General features: G+C 32.5%; 1 protein-coding gene across 3 annotated transcripts; it reads right to left on the reverse strand.

Annotated features, from left to right (window-relative positions):
* Positions 1-10,473: 10,473 nt before the first annotated feature.
* On the reverse strand, positions 10,474-26,140 carry LOC143054905 (uncharacterized). Of its 3 annotated transcripts, XM_076228006.1 has the most exons (6): positions 25,976-26,138; positions 17,996-18,131; positions 16,741-16,923; positions 15,251-15,421; positions 13,446-13,865; positions 10,474-10,805 (listed from the first exon to the last, which is right to left on the reverse strand). In XM_076228006.1, exons 1-6 carry the CDS (start codon positions 26,108-26,110, stop codon positions 10,567-10,569), a joined length of 1,284 nt encoding a protein of 427 aa, XP_076084121.1. In that variant the 5' UTR covers positions 26,111-26,138; the 3' UTR covers positions 10,474-10,566. The 3 variants fall into 3 exon arrangements, with proteins under 3 accessions (XP_076084121.1, XP_076084123.1, XP_076084122.1); XM_076228008.1 differs by lacking the exon at positions 15,251-15,421 and having other exon boundaries at positions 25,976-26,140; XM_076228007.1 differs by lacking the exons at positions 16,741-16,923; positions 17,996-18,131; positions 25,976-26,138 and adding an exon at positions 16,310-16,596.
* Between the last annotated feature and the right edge of the window lie 371 nt (positions 26,141-26,511).

Consider the following 26,511-nt stretch of genomic DNA (forward strand, 5'->3'; position numbering starts at 1 on the left):
TGACATAAAAAAGCGAAAACAACATTTTAGTGAATCGATATTGACATAATTACCGTTATTTGAGTATATGAAAATAAAGAGAGATGGTATTGCCAATAAGACATCTCTCAACAAGAGAAAGACTGACACAGAAATTAATAGCTTTAGGCCTTTCAACATTTTGTTAAAGCCATACAAGAAATTCAGCTCTAATTTAAAAGGAATGACAAATTTAAGACATTTCAAACGAGAAAAATATCAGCCTTATTTATGTACAATATGATATTCAGCGACATACGACAACCACTAGATTGCGAGCTTCTTACTTATAGTAATACAAATATATTTGTCACCACATTTATACAAATGATTATGAGTCAGATTTAAACATACTTTTTTGGATAGTCAACTTTAATTTTACATTGAGACTCTGAGAAACAATTTCTATTTGAAAATATGGATATTGTCTTGGGACTATTAATTAAAAAAATAATTTATATATATTTACTGTTTTGTTACCTTCCTTTAACATGTACTTTCATTATTAGAGTCAAACTATCAGCCATTATTACAATGTATTATTATATCATGTTTTTATGTACATTGTGTATTACCTGTTTTGTTACCTCTCCCTTTTTTACCATAGTCTTTTATAAGAGTCTTACCAAAAGAAAATAATTTATTATAATATAATAATGTTTTATTTACATTTTTTACATATCTATTGTTTTGTTATCTTCCATTTAACATGTACTTTTATCAGAGTTATACTTTCATACATCATTATAATTTATTACGATATGATAGTGTTTTATATACATTTTCATAAATATTTACTGTTTTGTTACGTCTCCTTTACCATGTACTTTCATAAATATTATATTATCAGACATCATTTTAATTCATTATAATATAGTGCTTGACTGAAAATCTTGTTTGTCTTCCTTTAATTTTTATGGTTTGGCAACTTTTGTTTTAATTTGAATCTGTATGTATAGTCTGAGACTTGATCTTAGTTTTTATTTTATCAGTTATTATTGTTGATTGTTGTAAGATACCTCATTGTAAGTTTTTTGTTATTGTTTGATTTCTAAATACAATTTTTCATATTTTGTTATCTCATGGTTGTTTTTTATGTTATATTTTATTATTTAAACGTGTATGGCACGTACACAACAAAATAATTCGGTTATTTCTTTTTATAATACCTTTTAAGCACTATTTAATCCAACAGCTGTGGTTAAAACTTACCAACATATTCGAGTTTAAGAATATGTTTCCTTAATGCATATAGCTGTAATATATTGCCAGCTGATGCAATACTTTTTGCATTTGTTTTGGTTCTGGTCGTCAATATTTGATAAGTTCTTAATTAAGAATATATAAAAGCAACAATAGAAGAACTGGACAACCTCAAATACAAACGCCAACATACATAGAAACAGACTATTTGATTACAACTGCCATATACAGGACGTTTTAAGAATAAATAGTGGATTGATAAAACAAATCCGGGTTACAAACTAAAACTGAGGTAAACACTTTAAGGAAAACAACAAAACAGCAGAAACACTGAAGTGCAACAAAAAACCACAACGACAATGCAGCACACCCAGAAACGAACTATAAGAACTATAAGAACTATAAGAAACTGCTTTTATTGCAAGCCAAACTCCCGCTTTGATGCCAATGTTAAAAATACCGCTAAAATGACAATATAACTTGACAGGAATACAGTACAAATAAATGCAAGAAGACTTTGGACATTAATTAAGGACACATAAGTCGAACTTAGATAAATTAAAGTTACCCATTAATGAACTTACTATAATCTATAAATGTTTAATTTTAATGATATCTTTAAAGAGTATCTTGAATGAAATCCATTATTTTATCCTTAATTTTTGTCCCCGAGGGTATCACCAGTCCAGTTGTCAACACTTCGATGTTAACATGAATATCAATACGTAAGTAAGTATATCATTTATTATAGTGACATGTGTAGTATAAATAATATTACATAATAAGAATACAATAGTTCAATAAATTTACACCCGGCCCGTTGGACCTATAAGTCACTTTAAACTTATGTTCAAATTTGCATTACGAAATGTGATTGTTACTAATAATGTGGTCATTTTTATAAATTCCCTGTTTACAAAACTTTGAATTTTTTCGAAAACTAAGGATTTTCTTAAACAAGGCATAGATTACCTTAGCCGTATTTGGCACAACTTTTTGGAATTTTGGAACCTCAATGCTCTTGTTTGGCTTTATAGATATTTTGATATGAGCGTCACTGATGAGTCTTATGTAGACGAAACGCGCGACTGGCGTACTAAATTATAATCCTGTTACTTTGATAAATATTAACTGTTTAAATGCTCTCTTAACATGACCAAAACTTTGGAAAACGGTTCATTTCCTTCCAAATCCACTCGTTCATATATTTGATTTTACTTATTTTGCTGGAACCTTTAATAACTATTTGACCGTTATCATTCATTATTTTATGATATCCTTATTTATTATCAAGTTCTTTAAATGATGAATGGTTATCCCAAGTCCTTTCTTGATTTTATTGATGAACTTCCCTATTTCAGTTCGATAGAAAAAAAGTTCACAAACATATGATGTTAAAGATGATCCCGATTATGAGTATTTCAACAATCGACTCCTGACTCTCTATTCTAAGCTATCAACATTTATCAAACATGTCTATTCAACCAAAAATCATAATTGTTGAATATGAAACGCTTTAGAGGAAATGCCTGCAACAATTATGAATATATATTTTTTCGTTCAAGCATTGTAATACTGATATTCGAAATCACAAAAAAAAGGAACAGAAATATAACATAGTTGCAACTAAGCCTGAGATTACCCTCACTATTTAGTGGGGTAATTTATGTTTTCTTTAGTTTTTTGTGTAGTGTTTTGTGTATTTTTGATTTCTGTCAGTCTGTGTGTCTGTTTGTTTCGTTTTTAGCCATGACATTATCACTTTATTTTTGTCTTATGAGTTTGACTGTCAATTTGGTATCGTTCACCTTTCTTTAACGATTTAAAGGTCTGCAACAGTTCTCAGGTTGACAATAAATGTCTCTTTAGTGGTCCTTGGGGAAAATTACAAAATGAAAAAAATAAAATACCAAAGTTGGAGAGCTAATAAAACTAAAAAGGGCCATGCACGAGGGAGATACATTTCATAATTGAGAAATGATTTTCAATTTTAATAAACGTTTTTCAATATCTGTATTTTCATACCAGTACTGGCTACCGGGCTAGCATCACTTTCTGGGACTCACGATCCACCAGCAGAGAGTGCGACTGACTACTGGGCTAGCAATATTTTCGTGGACTATTGGTCCACCAACAGAGTAGGCTAGTAACTACCGGGCTAGCAACACTTTCGGGGAATTACGGTCCTCCAGCAGAGAAAACGACTGGCTTCTAGGTTAGTAACAATTTTTGGGACTTAATGTCTACCAGCAGAGATGGCGACTAGCTACCGGGCTAGCAATACTTTCGGGGACTATTGGTCCACCAACAGAGTAGGCTAGTGACTAACGGGCTAGCAACACTTTCGGGGAATTACGGTCCTCCAGCAGAGAAAACGGCTGGCTTCCAGGCTAGTTACAATTTATGGGACTTGATGTCTACCAGCATAGATGGCGACTGGCTACCGGTCGAGCAACACTTTCGGGGACTATTGGTCCACCAACAGATAAAACTGAGGTACTGGCTACCGAGGTGGCAAAACTTTTGAGGACTTATAGTCTACCAGCAGAGAAAGCGACTGCCTACCAGGCTAGCAACATTTTCGGAGACGTACAGTTCACCAGCAAAGAAGGCGACTGACTACCGGGCTAGTAATACTTCCAGGGACTTACGGTCCACAAGCAGAGAAGGTGACTGCTACAGGGCTAGTAACACTCAGGGGCTTACGAAAGACGATAGGTGAAGGCAAAACTGGATTACAATAGACGACAGACGATAAGTGAAGGCAATGCCGGACTACCGTATTTGACAAACGATAGGTGAAGGCAATGCATGACTAATATAGACGACAGACGATAAGTAAAGGCAATACCTGACAACTATAAACGACAGACGATAGGTAAAGGCAATGCCTGACTACTATAGACGACAGACGATAGATAAAGGCAATGCCGGACTATAATAGACGACAAACGATAGGTGAATGCAATGCCTGACTACACTCTACGACAGACGATAGGAAAAGGAAATGCCAGACTATAATAGACGACAGACAATAGATGAAGGCAATGCCTGACTACAATAAACGACAGACGATAGGTGAAGGCAATGCGTGACTACATTAGACGATAAACGACAGGTGAAAGCAATTCCAGGCTACAATAGACGACAGACGATAGGTTAAGGCAATGCCTGACTAGTAACATTTTCGAGGACTTACGGTCCACCAGTAGAGAAGGTATAAAATACCATCCTCCATACATAAAAAAAGGTGAGACATTGCTTTTCATATAAAAAAAATTCCAAGACAAAAACTCGAAAAACCTTTGACTGATTAACTGTGAAGTCAATATCACATGAAACCAACAAAAAATAAGTGCTATTTTTTTTAAACTTGGAAGAATAGTTTCAGAGGAGATGCTCCTTGTAAAGGACTTAAAAGGCAAAGGGGTGTATAAGTACCGAGCCATGTCAAATGGATATCATAGAAATCAGACCAAACAGAACAGTAAAATTGATACTAATAATAGAACAAAGACAAATGAAAGAACAACTTTCGGGGACTATTGGTCCACCAACAGAGAAGGCTAGTGACAAACGGCTAGCAACACTTTCGGGGAATTACGGTCCCCCAGCAGAGAAAACGGCTGGCTTCCAGGCTAGTTACAATTTATGGGACTTGATGTCTACCAGCAAAGATGGCGACTGGTTACTGTGCTAGCAACACTTTCGGGGACTTACAGTCCATCAGCAGATAAAACTGAGGTACTTAAAAGGCAAAGGGATGTATAAGTACCGAGCCATGTCAAATGGATATCATAGAAAACAGACCAAACAGAACAGTAAAATTAATACTTATAATAGAACAAAGACAAATGAAAGAACAATATAAACGTTGTTGAGATGATAAACAACGTCAGTACGCCGAATCTATACATCAAGACTATCATGTAATATTTGTGAAGTTGATACGGAAATTTATCAACAAGTTCTTTGTACCTTCCAATGAACTCATTAAAAGGGCGAGACGTTCTTTAACATACCCCTAGTTCATCAGCTTTCTCCTCAGACACTGGTGATGTTTTACAAAGTCTGAGTCATGAATGGTGATAAATCAGACCCAATGGTATTATATTTGCTGACAAGTGAAATCTGTATTGTGACCTATAAATTCTTTTATCCACATCAGTAAGACTTTGAGTGTTGGATTTTTTCATAAAATATTCTGACGTCAAAAAGATTTTGTAAGTTATACTTTACCCTTAACTAAACTTGTTTACGATAGTTTATATCGTTGCATTTCATGTGCCAGAAAAAAAACGACAGATGGACGTCTGTGACGTCATATATAAAAGAGAGGATGTGGTATGATTGCCAATGCGGCAACTTTCAACTAGAGGCCAAATGACACAGAATTAAACAACTTAAAGTCAACGTACGACCTTCAACAATGAGAAAAGCCCCATAACGCATAGCCAGCTTTAAAATGGCCCCAAAAGACATAAGTTTAAGTAAAACAATTCAAAGGAGAAAACAAACGGCCTAATTTATGTACAAAAAAAACAAACAAAAAAAAAACAAATATGTAAAACATCAACAAATGACAACCACTGAGTTACAGGCTCCTAACTTGGGACAGGCTCATACATACATAATGTGGCGGGGTTAAACGTGTTAGCGGGATCCCACCCCTCTTAATAACCTGGGACAGTGGTGTAATAGTACGACATAAGAACGAACTATAAAATCAGGGGAAATATGCTTAACTCATCAGATGGATACAAATATAAATATATGTCTACCATTGACGTCATGACCCATTCAAGTAAAAACATTGCGCTGTTTAATCTTCGGTAATTATTTTGAAAGAGATTCAGCGACGAGGAAACGCTGACATAAATTAAAACATTTACATGTATGTTCCTCCAGCAGCAAGAAAGTTAAATTTCATTTTTCCTATATTTGTTAAATGAGTCGCAGAATACTTACAGACGGATTACTAAAATAAGGTATATCTATAAAAACAGATGTCCACATGAATGGCCCATTACCTCCTGTTTTGTACCAGTAACCTCTCATAAGTTAGCCTTTATTCTCAGCTTCTACTTGTATTGAAGATTTGCTGCCCCCCGCCATAAAGTATTGGAAGGATAGACACCAAGAGATGACTTTCAAACTAAGAACACACCTTAATGTGTAATATCAGAACTGAACTTAGAAATATGACTTACAAACTAAGAACACACCTTAATGTGTAATATCAGAACTGAACTTAAAAATATGACTTACAAACTCAGAACACACCTTTATGTGTTATATCAGAACTGAACTTAGAAATATGACTTTCAAACTAAGAACATACCTGCATGTGAAATATCAAAAACTGGAGCTAGAAAGATGTCTTTCAAAATGATTCAGCTACTCACTTCAAATCTTATTATAAGAAACCTGTTAATGCTATGCATCCTTGGTTAGTGACATATGCTGTTTTTCTCTTCTTGTCTGTCATTGTACGCGCACCATATGTTTGAGAGCATTGAACTTTCATTTATTTTTTTCTTGTTTCTGATTGTTTAGCATTTTTTTTCTTCATCTGTTATTGAACGCGCACCATATGTTTGAGAGCGTTGAACTTTCATTTATTTTTTCTTGTTTCTGATTGTTTAGCATTTTTTTTCTTCATCTGTTATTGAACGCTGACCATATGATTTGAGAGCGTCAAACTTTCATCTACCTTTTTTGGCTATCTGATTGTTTAGCATTTTTTTCCTTCGTCTGTAATTGAACGCTGACCACATGATTTGAGAGCGTCAAACTTTCATCTACTTTTTCATGCTTTCTAATTGTTTAACATTATTTGATCAATTTTACTCTACTAGTGATCATGTAGCTTATCACACAACAATTAAATTTAAGAATCAGTAAATTTAATGACCGTGAAACAGTTAGCTGAAACAGGCGACAGCACAATATTTTTTCTTATATCAACTGAAAAAAAAATCCAAAATATTCCATCTCAAGGTCATTTACATACAAATCAAATTAGCAAAATGGAACAATTTGAACAAGAGAAAGTGCCCATTAGAGTTTAAGAAAAAGTTGTTTTACACAAAATGTGTTTTTATAATAACATGATAAAAAAAAATTCTTTCTTCTAAGTACCAAAATAGCAGTGCGCCTTAAAATTTATACAGATTGTATTAACTACAAATTGCGTTTTTTTCCTTTCTTTGTTTATAAATTCTTTTGACTCGTTTCGCAGATAAAGAGTAAGGAGGTGTTCACATAATTATGAAGCTGTGATATTTCGTCTATTTATTGATATATTTCGTCCTGATATTGACAAAGAACATGGTTCAAAAATGCAAGTTATATTTCCTTTTTTTGATGATGCTTTGGTAAAAAATTGATAAAGAATGTGACGGAAGGCTTTGTAACTATTTTGCGTCACTGATGAATCTTATGTGAACTTTCCATTTCTAAGTTGAAACATTCAAGAATCACCTGCTCACAAGGTATATATATTTCCCGTTCTTGCATTTCCTATCATGATTTTCTTGATAGAGGGTTGCTGCTCACAAGGAAGATATTAAACCAAGAGTTCCAAATGATGAAGTGGATATCAACCCTTCGTAAATTTTGCAGACGCCATCACGAGTTGGTTACCCGTTATGGAATAACCGTTTCACAGTTGATATCGGATATGTTCCTTACGTCGTAACTATAATTTCCTTCCTTTCATGAATGTGACCTACCGAATTAGACTATTTACCAGATTTATTATAGCATGAGCAACACGACGGGTGCCACATGTGGAGCAAGATCTGCTTACCCTTCCGAAGCACCTGAAATCACTCCTAGGTTTTGGTTGGGTTCGTGTTGGTTATTCTGTTGTGTCATGTATACTATTGTTTGTCTGTTTGTCTTTTTCATTTTTAGCCATGGCGTTGTCAGTTTATTTTCGATTTATGACTGTCCCTCTGGAATCTTTCGTTCCTCTTTTATGTAGTCGAAACGCGCATCTGGCATATTAAAAATAAGCCTGCTACCATTGATAACAAATAAAGTTAATATTTTGGTCATACATTGATGAAGAATGTGACTCAAGGCAAATTGTTATCTCACTTTTCCTCTAAACGTTAAGAGAACGTTTTGTCTTGAAATTGATAAAAGAATGTGGTTCGAAGAAGCTGTTATCTTTAAGTTATCATACAAGACAATGTTGAAAGTAATAAAAAAAAGTATGATCCAAAGAAACTCTGTCTGATCACATTTATTCATTATGATAATGTTTCAACCTCAAGGGCAAATGCAAAAAAATATTATTATCGAGCTTTAACTTAATACTTTTTTGAGATACATAGGAAGGAGCTATGGAGTATATCACATTTAAGGATATTTGTTAAAAGAGAGGTTGTATTCTTCTGCTTAAATTACAAAAACTGGATGTTGACCTACATACGAAAATGTCTGTACCAAGTCATGAATATTCATGACTAGGTACAGACATTTTCGTATGTAGGTCAACATTGATGTGTTTGAGCTTTGGATATTGCCTTTTGATTAGGGACTTTTTGTTTAGAATTTTTTGTAATAAAAAACAAACATTTATAACTGCTTTCCACGTTTTTGTTGAAAGACCTATTGATTTTGTTCTAAATATTATATTATCACTATTTTGTTATTCTTCAACCATTTTTTTTCAAACGGTACTTTTTGGTTTCGCAAAATATCACTTTAATGTTTTGCATATGGTATCGAACAGTTATTGCGATTTTGAATCTTACCAAATAAGCCGAACATTTGTTGTAAGAGTCATCTCCCCAAACACTATGTTTTCTTTCGCAATCGTTTAAGATGACGACAAAATTAAATCACCAATTTTTTTCGTTATATTCTCAGGCGGATCGGTCCGGAGACTGCATTTGAGAGTTCCCCCTTGTGTATCTTACATAAGAAAAATGTTATTGTAATTGGTAAACCATAAGTGATAGAGATCTGAGGTCTTTAGAGTTGAGGTCCTTAGTCCCCTCCCAAAACAATGGAGTCAAGGTAAAAGATCAAAGTCAGATTCTGAATTTGTAGTTTGGAATACGACAGTTCGTTTGATGTGTTTGATGTTTGAGCTTGTGATTTTTGTACTTTGACATTAAAATTTCTGTTTTTAAATTTCCTTGGAGCTAGTTAATTTGCTTTTTCACTTTTAAGAACATTCAACTACAAACAAATCCCTAAATATTTCAGTAATGAAGGTTTTATTTAAGATAAAACATGTCATAAAAGTTGAAGTTGATAAAAAGATGAACAATAAATGATAGCAAACAATTTATTTATTCTTTTTGATGTAATGTATGCTTTTTCTCAAAAAAAAGTGTAGATACTTGGTAGGCTCGTGATTTAGAATGTCCGGTGTGTGTTGCACTAATACAAGATTCGTTAGGGTTGCTCAAATCAAATCCGTCGGAAGGACAAGTTGTTATGAAATATTCATTTGCTGCGTCCGAAGCACACTAACAGCATTTCGGTGTTGACATGAACATCCAATATATGGTTATTTTTATAATTTTTCTGTTATCAAACTTTGTATTTTTCGAAAAACTAAGGTTTTTTTCTTGTCCAAGGCATAGTTTACCTAAGCCGTATTTGGTACAACTATTTGGAATTTTCGGTCCTCTTCAACTTTGTACTTGTTTGGCTTTATAACTATTTTAATGTGAAGGTCACTGGTGAGTCTTATGTAGAGGAAACGCGCGTCTTGCGTATTAAATTATAGTCCTGGTACCTTTAATAACTAATTAAATTGATTCTCCTCAGGAATGTTTATACTCCAAATAAATGCATACCACTGTTCAATTGTCAACAGAAATGGACCCTTTGATAACAACTGCCAAATTGATGACTTCGTATTAGATATTTCAAGAAAAAAGTTGGATTGAACCTGCTTTTGTTGTTAGCCAAACCTCTCATCTATATGACAATGTTATTAAAAGCGCTAAGGTGATAACATTAATAGACAGGTAACAGAACAAATAAATAAAAGATCACTTAGGAAAGAGAAATACAAACAAATACTATATCATAGAACATAACAACAAGTAAACCAATATGTATCACTATTGATTCAACATTAAAAAGTTAGGAACTTCAAAGAAATATTAAAAAATAGGAAACTTCATACAACCTGACATAATCAAATGTTGAGCTATCTCAACAAATAAACAAATGGAACAAAAATGATTCCTGACTCGACACAAACATATTGCAATAATAATAGTGGGTTAAGTCTGGTTTTATAATTACTTAAATTACCACCTGTATGATGGTTCTTTATAGTTTATTTAGTCAACACAGAAAAGTTTACGTTAGTTATTTAGGTATATGTCCGCACTGGATAAACTTCAGAAGTCTTATTGATTCTATTGATTTAAAACCAAATTCCTCCAATGTCGTTTTATCGAACTCTTTTAATATCATCCCATCTACGAGTGCGCCTGCAAAGGAGTCCACATATTCATGTAAATTTAGACGTTCCAAGATTTTTCCAATATCTTTAATGCTCATTTCTGTTATTTGATTACTTTGATCAGCCGCTTGAGTGGCTTCCTCTGGAATTATAATAATAAGTTTTATAAATAGATCATAAACATGTTTAAACCCGCCGCAATTTTGCGCCTGTCCCAAGTCAGGAGCCTCTGGCCTTTGTTAGTATTGTATAATTTTTAATTTTAGTTTCTTGTGTATAATTCGGAGTTTTGAATGACGTCCATTATCACTGTACTAGTATACATAGTTTTAATGGACCAGCTAAAGGACGCCTATTGGTGCTGAAATTTCTCGCTACATTGAAGACCCATTGGTGGCCTTCGGCTGTTGTCTGCTCTATGGTCGGTTTGCTGTCGCTTTGACACATTCCCCATTTCCTTTCTCAATTTTATTGGATATATTTCAATAGTTATAGTTCAAGACTTTTTGTGCTATGAACAGAGAAAAAAACACTGAGGCTTAAGATTCAAAAGGAACATTCAAACTCATGAGTCGAAGACAATTTGTCTACATCATGACAAAATAACTAACCGAGGAAACCTTACAAATGAAATAAAAGACTGAGCAACATTAACACCATAAGTAATCAGTGTGACTTGAGATGCTTAAGGGTGTTCGCTACTCTGTTTCAAAATAACAAGCCTTTTTAAAGACTGTCAATGTCATAAATTGATAGTGCATAAATAAGTGAACAAAACAAGCAGAAAAAAATCAAGGGTTCATGTGCTTGTTTTCGAGATATAAGCCATTTGAAATATTTTTTTTTCTAGATTTTCATGTTATTACATTGCAGTTTATATCTTTCAAAAGCAATGAAACCATAACAAGATTTTTCTCCTTTTAAAGTACATGAGTAATTCAGATCAAGATTTTTATCGATTTGAATGGCAGAGTTGTCTTAAAAAAAATTAATGTGATTTATGTGACAAATACTCGCCATGAGTTGCACTAGATAAACATGATTTCTAACCCTCCATAGATTCAGTTAGCACTTGGGATAACTTTCAATTATTGCTTGGGGGGTTGTGTAATGCAATCCTTTATTTCTGTATTGTTCTTGATGCACCGTTCAATTTCCTTTTTTGTCATGTTCGTTTTTATTCTTTAGTTTTGGAGTGTCTACTCTGTCTTCGTCTGTCTTGTCTCTTTATTAAAAGTGTATATCAGGAAAAATTGGCAACAAACATTTGCATGATGATACAACTTTATATGAAAAATAATATAAAGGGACTATGAGAATATGGGTATGTTACCTATAATATAAAGGGACTCTGAGAATATGGGTATGTTACCTATAATATAAAGTGACTCTGAGAATATGGGTATGTTACCTATAATATAAAGGGACTATGGGAATATGGGTATGTTACCTATAATATAAAGGGACTCTGAGAATATGGGTATGTTACCTATAATATAAAGGGACTTTGAGAATATGGGTATGTCACCTATAATATAAAGGGACTCTGAGAATATGGGTATGTTACCTATAATATTTGAGTGTAAGTGATTATTTAGATTTATTGATTTAATGTTCTGAAATTTTTGTACTGTTCTCCAGTCACGTAATGTCAGGTTACCGGTATTTTTAACATTGACATATAAGCGGGAGTTTTAGGCTAGCTATCCAGGTCCAACCCACCATTTTTCTTCAAATGTCATGTTACAAGGCAGTTGTTATCACATAGATTATGTATGTTTTCGTTTTTTTTATGTCGCAGTTCAGTATTAAAGCCGTTCGTTTAGTTTTTTCTTATAGATGACGTGTTTCCCTCATTTTTTGTTTGTGAACCGGAGGTGTTTAAGTTTGATCGATTTTTGAAAAAAATGGAAAAATATTGTAATTACCTAATTATAGGTTAGACAATACTTGGTCATGTTTTATGAAGATTTAAGACCAAGTATTGTCTGACCAATTTAGAACATATTCACACTTTCCAGTGACCTTACAAAACTGTCCTTCCCCATTGTAATATTCAAACCTAAATAAGAGTTCACTTTTTATAATGAACTAAATATGAAACATAGGTAATGATCATTTCAATGGATGAAATGAAAAAGCACTGACATAGTTTGTCTATGTATTGTGTTTCTCCGAAAGCAATCCTTTTCTTTATATGTCAGCAGTCTTGCATTGTGTTTTTTTGAAAGAAAAAGAAAATAATTCCCTCAAATGTAAGCTATATAAATTAAATAAATATCTTTTTATTTATCCTTACCAACTTTTTTTGTGTATTCTATATGTGTACCATTAAAAAATACATGAAATTTTGCTAATCTATTTGCTCTTTCACCTTTAATCAGTAGGCTATTTTCCCAAGGAAAATGCCTTAGGGGATTGTACACTTCATTAGTGGAGCTATTAATAGTACACTTTCATAATTAACTGACAATGAAAAGTCATTCATGTATAGCATTTCATAGTGCATGGAAAACCATGTACTATGAAAATTAGATGGCAAAAAACTGACTTTTCATTGGACGAGAAGGGGTAAGTATGTTCGAAGAACTCTTATCAGAAAGATTGGTAGTTGCTTCAAGTCATTGAATGTATATCATTCAACACAAAACATGTTAGTTCCATTGGTGTTATTGAAACGAATAGTTTGGATTAAGAGTGTATGTTTTTTCTCATAAAAAATCTCAACACTATATTTATGAACCAAACAAAAAAATCGAGTAAATATTTAAGAATAATATACCTGATTCTAAATGTGTTGTGTTCGGAGCATGACATTTCTTACCAAAATCATCATCTGGACATATTTCAACTTTATGTCTGATAGGTTTGCGAGGTAATGGTGGTGGTACTACCTTTGTTGTTGACGAATTGCTATCCGTTAAATTTTCTGCATTTTGTAATGAACTTCCGGTTGAGCCTTTATCGTCTCCCATATTTAACATCTGTTTCCATTCCAAAGATTGAAATGATAGATATTCACAATTATTATCGGGAATGGTATGATAAATATGTTCCTGTGAATTGTTTAAAGGCTTTGGCTGTAAGCTGACGTATTCTTCTTTTTGTGCAGTCCCTTCTGAATTCAGGGCATTACAGTTAATATATTCATAGGTGTGTAAGGTGTGTGTTTCATCGTCGGTGTCCGGAAGTGCAATTATACCTACAATTATACATAAACTTTGTACAAAAAATATGCATTTGTATCGGAATAAAAAGCTTACTTATTTCATGCTTACTTATTTCATGCTTACTTATTTCATGCTTACTTATTTCATGCTTACTTATTTCATGTTTACTTACTTACTTATAAAGTGATATCGATACATTGGACCTAATCCGTTTTGAGTTGTTGCTCTCAATGATGGTTTTCATTGTGCGCACTCCAATACTGCCATCGATGTAGTTACATGAAGGATATCGGATGAGTAAATAATCGATAGCAAAAGCATGGGACGAAATGTTATCTGACACACACATGACTGACAAATAAGTCATATCTAATATAAAAGGACAGACAAACAAAATGTTCTTGTTATGTATATCTTTATAGATTTTCTCTGGTATGAAGACACATTCTTTTTTACTTATTAAATATACTGAACTCCAAGGTAAATTCTCAATGGAAAGTATATTTACAAATGGCAAAATCAAAAGCTCACTAATATCACACGAATGGAAAACAACTGTCATATTTTTGACTTAACAGTATCTGTTATACATGACTTCCCAGGCACTTGTCTCAGACATGTTTTCCCCTTTATATCTTGATATAAAACAATGTACTTAACTCGCATTTTAGAAAAATGTTAGGCGGTGAAGAAATTCCGTTTTATGCCGATTTCTCGGCTGTCAACCCCACTAAAACGTGTTATGTCGTAAATCTAAATTGATTTGTCTTCACAATGGTGTATAACACGCCTACTTTTGTTGTTGGAATCATCCGTAGCAATCCTACCCAAGTATGTCAATCGTAATTATTTCTTGTCTACCGACTCAAAATTGGAAATAAACGTCTCGCAGTTTTTCTAAAATGCGAGTTAAGTACCTTGTGTTATATTAAGGTATATAGGAAAATACAATTCTGAAATAAGTGACTGATGACTTATATCCTTTATCTCAAGTTCGATGTGATATATGCGTTATAAAAATCGCCTGAGCTAGAATTATTTAGCGAGAGAACATCATCTATGTAGCGGAAATAAATTAAAAAAAAAACACTACCAGCTTCTATTCCCACATCCTAAGAAGTTCCTGCATGAAAGAGGGACGAAAGATACCAGAGAGACAGTCAATCCCATAGATTGAAAATAAACTGACAAAGCCATGGCTAAAAATAAAAATAAATCAGCCTCATATAAATAAAGGACCAAGAATCAAGAAAAGGGCAAACAATTGTTCCGATAGGATGCCGATTATTCATTGAAAATTCGCATCCTTTTATACCGGTAAAATGCTGGAAGTCATCATACACGAACTATTGACTACTAATATAACTAACTGTTAATCTCTTAGTTACTTAAAATTAAATTTCATTATAAAATTCACCTTCCGAAAATTTAAAGTTGTCAAAGTTTATGTACGTCTGTACAACTTCTACCATATAGGTTTGTAACTTGTTCCATTGTTCTGTGTTTAATCCCTCGATACCATTTACAACAGACAAACGTAGATCTTGTAAATACTCTGGTAAGACTATGATACGGTTCAACAACTCAACTACAATGCATGACATGGAGACATTAAAAGCAAATAGTAAAATGGCATAAAAGATATCAATTAACGTAAGATCTGCTTACCCTTCCGGAGCACATGAGATCACCCTAGGATAAGGTACGTTTTGTGTTGCTGAGTCTTTAGTTTTCTATGTTCGGTTTCGTGAACTAGTGTTTGGTTTATTTGTCTTTTTCTTTTTTTTTAGCCATGACGTTGTCAGTTTATTTTTAGCCATGACGTTGTCAGTTTATTTTTAGCAATGACGTTGTCAGTTTATTTTCGATCTGTCAGTTTGCATGTCCCTTTGGTATCTTTCGCTCCTCATTTATATCCGTCTTTCGTTTGGTTTAGATAACACATAACGATGTTTTTCTTAAATTAATAATGTGGCTTGTATGTTAGATAGAATCACAAAAATAGCTGATTGCTTGACTTTTATCTTTAACTAACATGTCATCAGAGTATCAAAAACGAAAAACAAAATAAGCATTCATTATCACGTGACATTTAAAAAAGCTTCACAGAAATAACCTCCTCTAACTGGATTACCGAAGGGAAATCCTAGTTTTACATGTCTTTCTATTAAATATTGTATTCACATACCGCCGCTAACAAGATTTGCCAGAAGAAATCGTAGTCTAACATGTCTTTCTATTTGATATTGTATTCACATACCTCCGCTAACAGAATTGGCCAGAAGAAATCGTAGCTCTACTTGACTCTCTATTTAAAGTTGTTATGACATACCTTCGCTAAAAGGATTGCCCAGAAGAAATCGTAGCTCTACTTGTCTCTCTATTCAAAGTTGTTATGACATACCTCCGCTAACAGAATTGGCCAGAAGAAATCGTAGCTTTACTTGTCTCTCTATTAAAAGTTGTCATGACATACCTCCGCTAACAGGATTGCCCAGGAGAAGTCCTTGTTTTACATGTCTTTGTGTTAAAAGATCTATTGACATACCTCCGCTAACAGGATTGCCCAGGAGAAGTCCTTGTTTTACATGTCTTTGTGTTAAAAGTTCTATTGACATACCTCCGCTAACAGGATTGCCCAGGAGAAGTCCTTGTTTTACATGTCTTTGTGTTAAAAGTTCTATTGACATACCTCCGCTAACAGGATTGCCCAGGAGAAGTCCTTGTTTTACATGTCTTTGTGTTAAAAGATCTATTGACATACCTCCGCTAACAGGATTGCCCAGGAGAAGTCCTTGTTTTACATGTCTTTGTTTAAAAGTTCTATTGACATACCTCCGCTAACAGGATTGCCCAGGGGAAGTCCTTGTTTTACACGTCTTTGTGTTAAAAGTTCTATTGACATACCTCCGCTAACAGGATTAGCCAGTAGAAATCGTAACTCTACTTGTCTCTCGAGAAGAAGTTGTATTGACTTTTGATGAAACAAAGAAGTGTCATTATATTTGCCAAGCTGATCATCGTTAGTTAGAAAACCTTCGCATGGTAATTGTCCTTTTCTTGTTATTTTTCTAAGTGACTTGCGTTTCCCTGTTAAATGATTATTCACATCTTTTCATTATATAGTTATATCTATTGCAAAATGAGATTGATGCTTAAGAAAAATAAGCTAACACCTATATATTTCTTTATTGATTCATGATTATTCGCCATAGAACAGTGGATTAGTAAATGTCTTTTGACTAACTATAAGACATCAACAATTAAGTAAACCATCGATAATTGTACATTCTCTTATCTTCAGGTGTCATTGAACGTGAAAGTTTGCAATAACACAGGATTGTCTTACTAACGGATAGACACAAAAAGACGGCAGTAGATTTCCGATATTCAAATCGATTAAGAAAAGAGGGAATCACATAAACTCAAAATTGAATAAGACCAAGTGTCTCAACAGGGTAATCTGTAACTGGTCGACTGGTTAACAAAACTGGAATGAGTTATTTACAGTACTAAATTCTGCAGTAAAGTACTAGAGGTGGATCTAATTGCCAGTCAGGAGAACCTGAGATTACAGAGCAAAAACACAAACATACGTTGTGTATTTCCTTGAAGTTTTTACTATTTCTCATTTTTGGATGTTTGTTACAAATGCTTGTAAAAAGTAAAATCACAAAAATACTGAACTCCGAGGAAATTTCATAACGGGAAGTCCCTAATCAAATGGCAAAATCCAATGACAAAACACACCAAACGAACGGACAACAACTGTCATATTCCTGACTTGGTACAGCACTTTCAAATGTAGAAAATGGTGGATAGAACCTTGTTTTGTAGCGCTTAACCTCTCACTCGTGAAGTTCAACGCATTTAAAGCATACTTTTTGAAATTAAGATTTTTCGGAGTAAAGACGTATACTTTACGAGTTTAATGGTTGTAAATCATGTGATTACTTGCGTTTAACGGACGATAACCTGATACACGCTAAATTAATGTAAATACGCATTTCAATTATGGTATCTATTAATATTGGCAGTTTTAGGTATTTCCCTCTTTTTTAAATAACCTTGGAGTTTGGAATTATTTTTGTTATATTTCTTGTCGTTAAACATTTATATGTTTATTACATTCATCGAAAGGTAGAACTTTGTAAATACTTACCTTTACTTGTTTTAATCCAAATGTCTCTGTTTGGTGATAACGGTAAGCTTAAAGCTTTTGTGGTACGGGAACATTCAGTTTTTGCAATTATTCCAATAACTCGTGGAACTGTCTTCACGGAATGTATCCGTATTACCTTAAACAGAGAGACACGTTCATTCTTATTTGTAACTAATTCGTTTGAGATCAATTTGCAACTTATGTTATCTTTTAGGTGTATAAGGTAAATTCATTGTATACCACAATCTTGTATTATAAATAGCAGTACCGGATCGGCCTAGGTTTTTGTCCAAATATTAAAAAAAAAACATGCTCATTCATATTTATAACAAATTCGTTTGTGATCTATTAGCCACGTTTCATTTTTCCAAGGCAGAAACATGTTTAATGTTGTTGTTGGTTGCCGTCGGTCATATTTTTTTATTCTATGTTTTTTTGTAAGAAAATAGGCCTTAAGGTCTGTGTGTTTTTTTTTTTTTTAATTGATTCTCATTTTGTCCTGTCGTTTTGTTTATAGCTGACTATACGGCATACGTTTTATTCTTTTTTTGAAAACCGTACGGTGATTTGTAGTTGTTAAAGGTACATCTAGGATTGTAAAAAGCAGTACACAATCGGTTTAGCTCTTTACCTAAATCTTCAAGATTTTAGATAGATTTGCAATTCATGTAAAACGCTGCTTACATATATAAGGCAGGAATTACCTGTGTATAGGGATGAGGTCTATGATTTGTTTTTTAAATCAACAATGTTAAAAAGAGAAACGTAACGTTTCCGATTTTGGTTCTGTTAGGGATTTTAGTTGTGACATTATTTAAGTTATGACGTCATATTCAATGTAAACAAAGAAACGCTGTCATCAGGTAACGTTTTTTAATAACAAACATTTTTTTTAAAATGAATTAGTATTAGTTCCTTTCTTAGACTGATAAATATACATTTTATTCAAAGTCTCATGTAAACAAGACCGGAAACGGAAGTAGATTTCTGCGCCGATCCGGAAATTCAAAAACGCGACAAAAAAAAAAATTGAACGATTTTGAGTTCATTATTACATTGAAAAATTCGGGAAATTTTCCCGATTTATTTTTGAATTTTTTGAATTTTTTATTATTTAGAATGATTTTTTCAACATGTGAATCGGGTCATTTAAGGGGATAAAGATCTTATAGTAAATGTTTTATACTGGAATGAAAATGAAATTTACAGTGTATACTTACAGGAAGAGAACAAGTTCGGTGACACAATTTTTCTTTTAGTTTTCTTTAAGCGTATTATAAAACATATCTTATCATATCATATTTAAAAATTCTAGCAACTTGAAATTTGTCTTTCTTAACAAATTTGTGTGTTTTTTTTTTATGAACAATCAATACATATTTCGGCCAATCTCTACGACTTTTAGCTTGAAAAAGATCACAGTTACTTTAAATATAAAAAAAAAATCATTCAAGATTCTTGACGTATATGTAATTGAGCTAACGGTTGCGAAGTTGGCCTTAAACAATATATAATGATTTGTTTATACTTATTTTGCTTACTGTTCTTTTAACGTGTAATAAAAATACTTCTTGAGCTTATATGTTCACTGAAACTTAGTCTTGTATTTCTGATTGGTCAATTAGTTTTTTCGTCATAGACTCCCACGACAGTGAGTCAAGAAACATTAGTGTCAAAAACCACCAAGCCTAAACCAATGAATGTTGTAGACGTTAGCTTTAAGCTGGATTCGTACGATAAATATTTGAAGTTGATTGTTTATGACATAATCTCTCTCCAACGTTTTGTTTCATTTTATGAAGTTGCTGACTTAACAGATCTTATTTGACGTAGCTAAAAAATTACAGTCTTATATATAGCAAGATTATGGACAAATCAAGCCAACAAATAAAGGAACAAAAAAAATAGAGAATAGACAAGAATCGGCTCAAAAGGGAAAATTCTAGAGATTAATTACATTCTAATAAAAAGAATAGACAGCAATGGACCATAACATAAGGAATAAATAATCAAGGGATGCTAAAATAAAAAGAACACAGTGGAGAATTCTGTTATTGTATTCTTTATGTTTATGTCATTTGCATATATATTTCTGTTTAGTAGTACCTTCATTTTTGTCGGGTTTCAGTAAAAATGAAGACTATATCAAGGCTTTCGCTGTCCATTCGTTTGATATGTTTGGGTTTCTGATTTTGACATTTGATACGGGATTTTCGGTTTTGAATCTTCCTTGGAGTTCGGTGATTTTACTTTTCAAGCAACCAACCATTAACGTACGCAGAATATAAGTAATGGCTTTGACACCTTAACATGGTGTGGGTGTTTCTATTAAGGAATCATTTTGTGTTTATGAACTTGTAATCATTATATAAACAACAATAACTATAGGTATGTCTTTAGAAAATATGATACTTTATCTTTATATTCTAAATTTCAAATATGAGTAGACCTTATCTTTCTATACATTGTGAAGCTTGATAATAATTTTGTTAACTTTTAAAAACTTCTTCTTGGAAACTTCCATATCATGGACACATACACCAGCAGCACGCAATAAATATATCAATGATATAAGCCATTGTTATATTAAAGTTCGTTTCAGTGAGTGTTACATTTAAATGTTATGTTTCTGTTACGTCGTAGTTCTCTTATATTTAATGTGTTTCCCTCAGTTTTAGTTTGTAGCCCGGATTTGGTTTTTTCTTAATCGATTTATGAATTTTAAACAGCGGTATACTACTGTTGCCTTTATTTTATTTTTTTTACGCCAGACACGAGTTTTGTATACAAAAGAATCACCAGTGAAGTTCGAATAACAAATACAAAACGACAAGATAAAGTACGAAGTTTGATTTCTTTCGACATGTTAAAGGACGTACAATGCAATCGGAACACCTTTTTTCTGCTCTGCAAATTTTGTTTAAAGGATACAAGCAATTGCTAATTGAAGGGTATGCTTATTCCAATGAAACAGCTCGTACTAATTTGTAATCAAGATTTTACACTTCCTATTTAAATATTTTAATTTGGACTATAACAAACTAGTATCAACTATAAATGTGACGGTTGCAATATCCAGTGTTGTTCTTTCTTTTTAAAACTCTACTTTCATCCCAATCATGATTTCAACTGATATTTTTTTTTTGCAATCATGGCGTTTATATTAAAAAAAATGTGATTTCTTCCTAAAAAAAAGTTTTGAAGTATTTACTAGTCTAACTTATGTAAATAAAAACAAAGTGCACACTTCGAGGAAAGTGAAGATTAAAAACAGATTCACTTAACATTGCAAAACTGTCCTGAATGTGAATGAACTTTTTAGTGGATATTAAGATCTTTTGGAATCTGTATCTGCTTGCCAACAGTGGTTGGTTATGCCTTATCACAATTCTTTTAGAGGTCATTTTTAATATAGAGTAGTATCGTGATATTTTTGAAAATTTTTTCGATGAACAACGTATAATTTTCGGTTGTAATAAGTGTGACGTTTTATTACACAATATAAAGAATTGAGATTTTCTTAGCCTGGTGTGTGATAATATTTTTTAACATTTTTATAAAGTGGGAGGTTTGGCTAGCCATTAATCAAGGTTCAATCCAGTATTTATTTTTCTTTAAACGTCCTATACCAAGTAAGGAATATGGCAGTTGCTATCGAATAGTTTCGTTTCTATGTGTGTCAAAGTTTGTTTTTGTTGCACTGCGGTGTTCCTGTTGTTCCTTTGTTTTCTTCTTATAGATGATGTGTTTCCCTCGGTTTTGTTTTGTTACCCGGATTTGTTTTCTCTCAATCAATTTATGACATTTTCATATCATATCTGCATACTACTGTTGCTTTTATTTAATATTGCACAATGTTGACTGCTGTATTTTAGACATTTTTATCTATCATGTGTATTTGTTTTGTTCACGCATCGTTGTCAATATAATGCAATTTGATGCGACTGTCATACAAGTGAGAGGTTTAGCTAGCTGAAAACCAGGTTGAATCCAACATTTTCTACACAAGAAAATGTCTGTACCAAGTCAGGAATATGACAGTTGTTATCCATTTGTTTGAGCTTTTGATTTTGTCATTTGATTAGGGACTTTCCTTTTTGAATTTTCCTCGGAAATCAGTATTTTTGTGATTTTACTTTTTAATACAAGAACAAGAATTTATTCGTGAGGATGTAGGTATATATCTCGGATACCTTTAGATTCTCTGTAGATGCCAAAGGTCTTGTCCTAAGCTATTTCTATAACCAAAAGGTGTTCAAAAATCAGTAACAGGGTTTTTTTTTAAATAGTAAAAGTAAACTTAATGCCAGGGTCCGACTTATATACGTGAGACGGTTGTTTTGTCTACAAAAGACTCATTCGTGACACTAGAAACAAAAGAGTTAAACGTGCCGAATAAAGTACGAAGTAGAAGAACATAATGTTAACTCAATGCACTTCGGAAGGCATTACTGAACCGTGTTGAACCATTCCGTAAAACAATATTTAGTTAAGACTTCATAGATATAGGAAGATGTGGTATGAGTGCCAATGAGACAACTCTCCATCCAAATAACAAATTATAAAAGTAAGCCATTATAGGTCAAGGTATGGCCTTTAGCACAGTATGTACAAATGTATTAAATTGACTTAAGTCAGATGGCAAACATAAAACTATCAATAAATCAGTTGTAGATGTGGGTCCCCCCTTTTCACTGTCATAAGAAAGGGAAAATAGATTTGTTTTAATTTTAATGTAAATTCCATCAGCATGAGCTGCAACTAAAAGTGTTGTAACAAAATCCACAGATATCAAAATTTTGATATTCGAAATAAAAAAGAATATGACTCCAAGTTGTCTATATGGTCAAAAATGTATGTGGACTTTTTTTAATTTGCGTTTTGCCAGACTTAGAATCTGACTATATCCATTTGGTGCCATTAAACATTCTACCATCTAACCTCTTTTTAATGTTTCCTAATTTCATAACATTTATTATAAAAGTCATTCTTTAAATTCATATCAACCCTTGTGCATGTCAAATTTATAAAAAAAAAAATCAAAGGGAATCATGTTTCGAAAAATGTTTAATGGTTATAGCTGAAATAAAAGGTACACAAACGTTTATTTGTTCCTGCTTTTTTAGTTGAATTATTTATATACCATTAAGCAATTGTCTTTTAAAAGCTTGATATAAAAAACAAAACAAAAGGAGCATGCAACAGACAAAATACTATATGACTTTGTCGAAATTAGTTTAATGCAAGTTGGAGACATAGCGATATTATTTTGGCGTGAGAGGGAAATAATTGGCAAAGTATACACAATGAATGAATCAATTTCACATGGAAATAATGAATAAAACTATAAAAAAAATGTTGTTTGTTCTATTGTTATGAATAACTAAAAGAGGAAATTGTAATGGAACATTGGACACGGATATCCGTATACATCGACAATGAGTGTAAAGGTACAGTAATATAATGTTATATAACTTTGAATTGCAAATCTATAAAACGAAAGTATTTCAATTTTAAAATTTCAGTTTTTATACAAACTGTTTGCATGAATGTTTATATCGTTGTTATTTTCTACCGTACCGATATGGTACGAGTTCACAAATGCAAACTAAACATGCCATTTAATGTGCCTGAAACCGTCATGATTTAATGCGTAATGCCAATTAGCATCTTGTTGACAAGAATATTTTCTGTGAGAACTATTGTTTCTAAATATTGAGTAGAAAATTTTCACAGAATATAGTTAAGTAAACAATTGATTTGAAGAGACATGTGACTATTCTTGTTAGCCGTGACGTGTAATTTACAATGCTATCAGTATAACTACAATGAGCAAATGTCCATGTGTTGAAAATTTGATTAATAGAGTGTCATCGTGTTGACAAACCTGACTTAGAGGCTCTAAAGATCGTGTGTCGCTCATCTTAGTATGTGTGTATAGTCAACAAAGGACACCTCTCCAACATTGTAAACAAGAATAAATTCATGAAAAAACTCTCTGTTTTGTTGATTTTGTATTGCTGATCATTTTATGTGTAGTTTCTAGCTATCTAATTTATTTTTTGCTCAAAACACAAAAGAGGGTAAAACTAAATCCTTATTTAAGGAGCTGGGCAAGCACTCCTATTAAGAGTGTCAACCTACTACCTATATTGGCGGAATTTGGCTTATTGGTAGATCTTACTATGTTGATAATTGTTTTGTGATTTTAAGTGTCTATTTATTTATTATAATTTTTATGATGTAAAACCAACCACCAAAAAAATGATAAGAGTCGTCATTAAAGGACCATAATTCTAATTCTAAAATTTCCTCTGTATTGTCTAAATTGTGGGTCTTGTCTTGCTAAATTTTTTTCTTTTTTATATTTCGTTCTATCTATTATAATTTTTAAAACATCTATCTATTATAATTTTTAAAACAAAAACTTAAACAATGGTAAAAATCATCATCAAACGGCAATAAATAATTATCACAGTTACCAGGATTATAATTTAGTACGCCAGACGCGCGTTTCGTCTACATAAGACTACAATAACACTAATAAGGAGTTGGCTGACGATTTCGACATTGAAAATTATTTGCAGAACGTGTCTTGCTGATCTTTTTTTGTCATGTATTATTTCTCTGTATCTATTATAGTTTTTAATATAATAGGAAAAAAATTGAAATAAAAAATGGTAAATTTGTCATTTAAGGGCAATAACTCCCATAAGGAGTCATCTGACAATTTGACGTATACGGACAATAGGTACAGCTCAACATTTTGAAACTTTTTCCCCCGTCAGATTTTCTCTATTCATACTGGTTTTCAAAAAAGGAAACACAGCATTATAACCGTATATTCTATTTTTAGCCATTGCGACTATGTTAGATGGGAAGTGGGTCATTGGACACATTTTTCAACTACATACCCCAATACTGATTGTGGTCAAGTTTGGTTAAATTTGGCACAGTAGTTTTAGAAGAGAAGATTTTTGTAAAGGTTAACGGATGACGACGGACGACGGACGAAAACGGTTGAAGGACGCCAAGTGATGAAAATAGTCACTCGGTGCATTGGGCCAGCTAAGCTAAAAAGGAATTCTAATTAATTATGTCTCAATTTGTTTGCTAAACAAATTTAAAAAAATCAAAATGTCCAGTAAATTGTTAGCGGAGTTGAAATAGTTGTAGCAAACCTTTGTGTCGTATGTGGTATTTTATAAGTATGTTGGCAACACTATCATCCAAATGAATGAATATCATATTTGTAAATTTTATTAATTTCCTCAAAATCAACGGATTTGCAAAATATCATCCTTAGAGAAAGCAGTTGCATATGCCCTTTTTAAATAAATTCTCTTCTTAAAAGTTAACACAAATTCATTAATAAATGATTTCTAACGATCACTAGTAACGCGAACAAACGAATCAGATATTACGGTTTCAAACTGGTTTGCCTTGGGTGAAAAAAAAATTATTCACATTTAACTTAAACTAACTTTGCTTTAAATTTAAACGACAACTGAAAACATACTAAATAAAAAGGTTTAGAACACTTTATTGTTGGCATCTATTTAACACCCACTTCAACCCCCCTTTTTTTGCTATAAAGTTACCATGATAGCCCACACCCCATTACAGATTATCATTGCTTATTCAGTCAATATTATTTTTAAAAGAAAAGAAAACTATGGATTAAATATTTTTAATTTTAATTAATTTATTTTTGTGAATGAATAACTAAAGTATTTAGTAGATTTTTTTTATGGTTTGATACGGCATAAAAGTAAAGCTTAACGACGAATTTCTCAAATGTATGGTAAGTACACAGTTGATCAGCATATTGGTTTATATGGATTTATTTAAATCAATAAGTAAACAACTTAAACAATATACATAAGCTTTTACTGACGCATCGCGTTGTATAAAATCTGTATTTAAAACTCCTCAAATAGAATGATATATTCCTGATATGTCAAACGTTATAATATTTACCTGTCCGGTAGCAAATGTGTCCAAATCACTGTTTCCATGGTAACCTTGAGTAACAACCGCTAGGAGGGGAAACTTTGTATGATATTTGGAAATAAAATCTTTCACAGAATATTCTGTCCTGTAATTTCTGTACATATTTGTCACGTGATAGATTCAGGAAGTAACTATTTTGTTAAATATTTTGCGTCACATAAATCAATAATGTTTATTATATATACTTCGTTTCATAAATTTTGTAAATATGATGTGGTTTAAATGTTTGTTTATATATACATGATAAACGACAGGTGGAAGTTATCTTTTTATTAACATCAGTCATTCAGTATACCACTGTGTCTAAACCATCCCGGCAAAAATTGTTTGGAGTCGATGGAATCTAATATCCGGCGCGGTGACGGAACATTATTGGACAGAGAAAAGGTTGATTTCTGTTTATATATTTGTTATCTTTATGATATCGAAGAATATGTACACATAAATAACTATTTTCTATTGTGAGGTGTAATATTTTCTATAACCGTTCTATGTTAACGGAG

The sequence above is a fragment of the Mytilus galloprovincialis genome, chromosome 12 (genome assembly GCF_965363235.1).
Source record: "Mytilus galloprovincialis chromosome 12, xbMytGall1.hap1.1, whole genome shotgun sequence".
In the NCBI taxonomy this organism is placed as follows: Eukaryota; Metazoa; Mollusca; class Bivalvia; order Mytilida; family Mytilidae; genus Mytilus; species Mytilus galloprovincialis.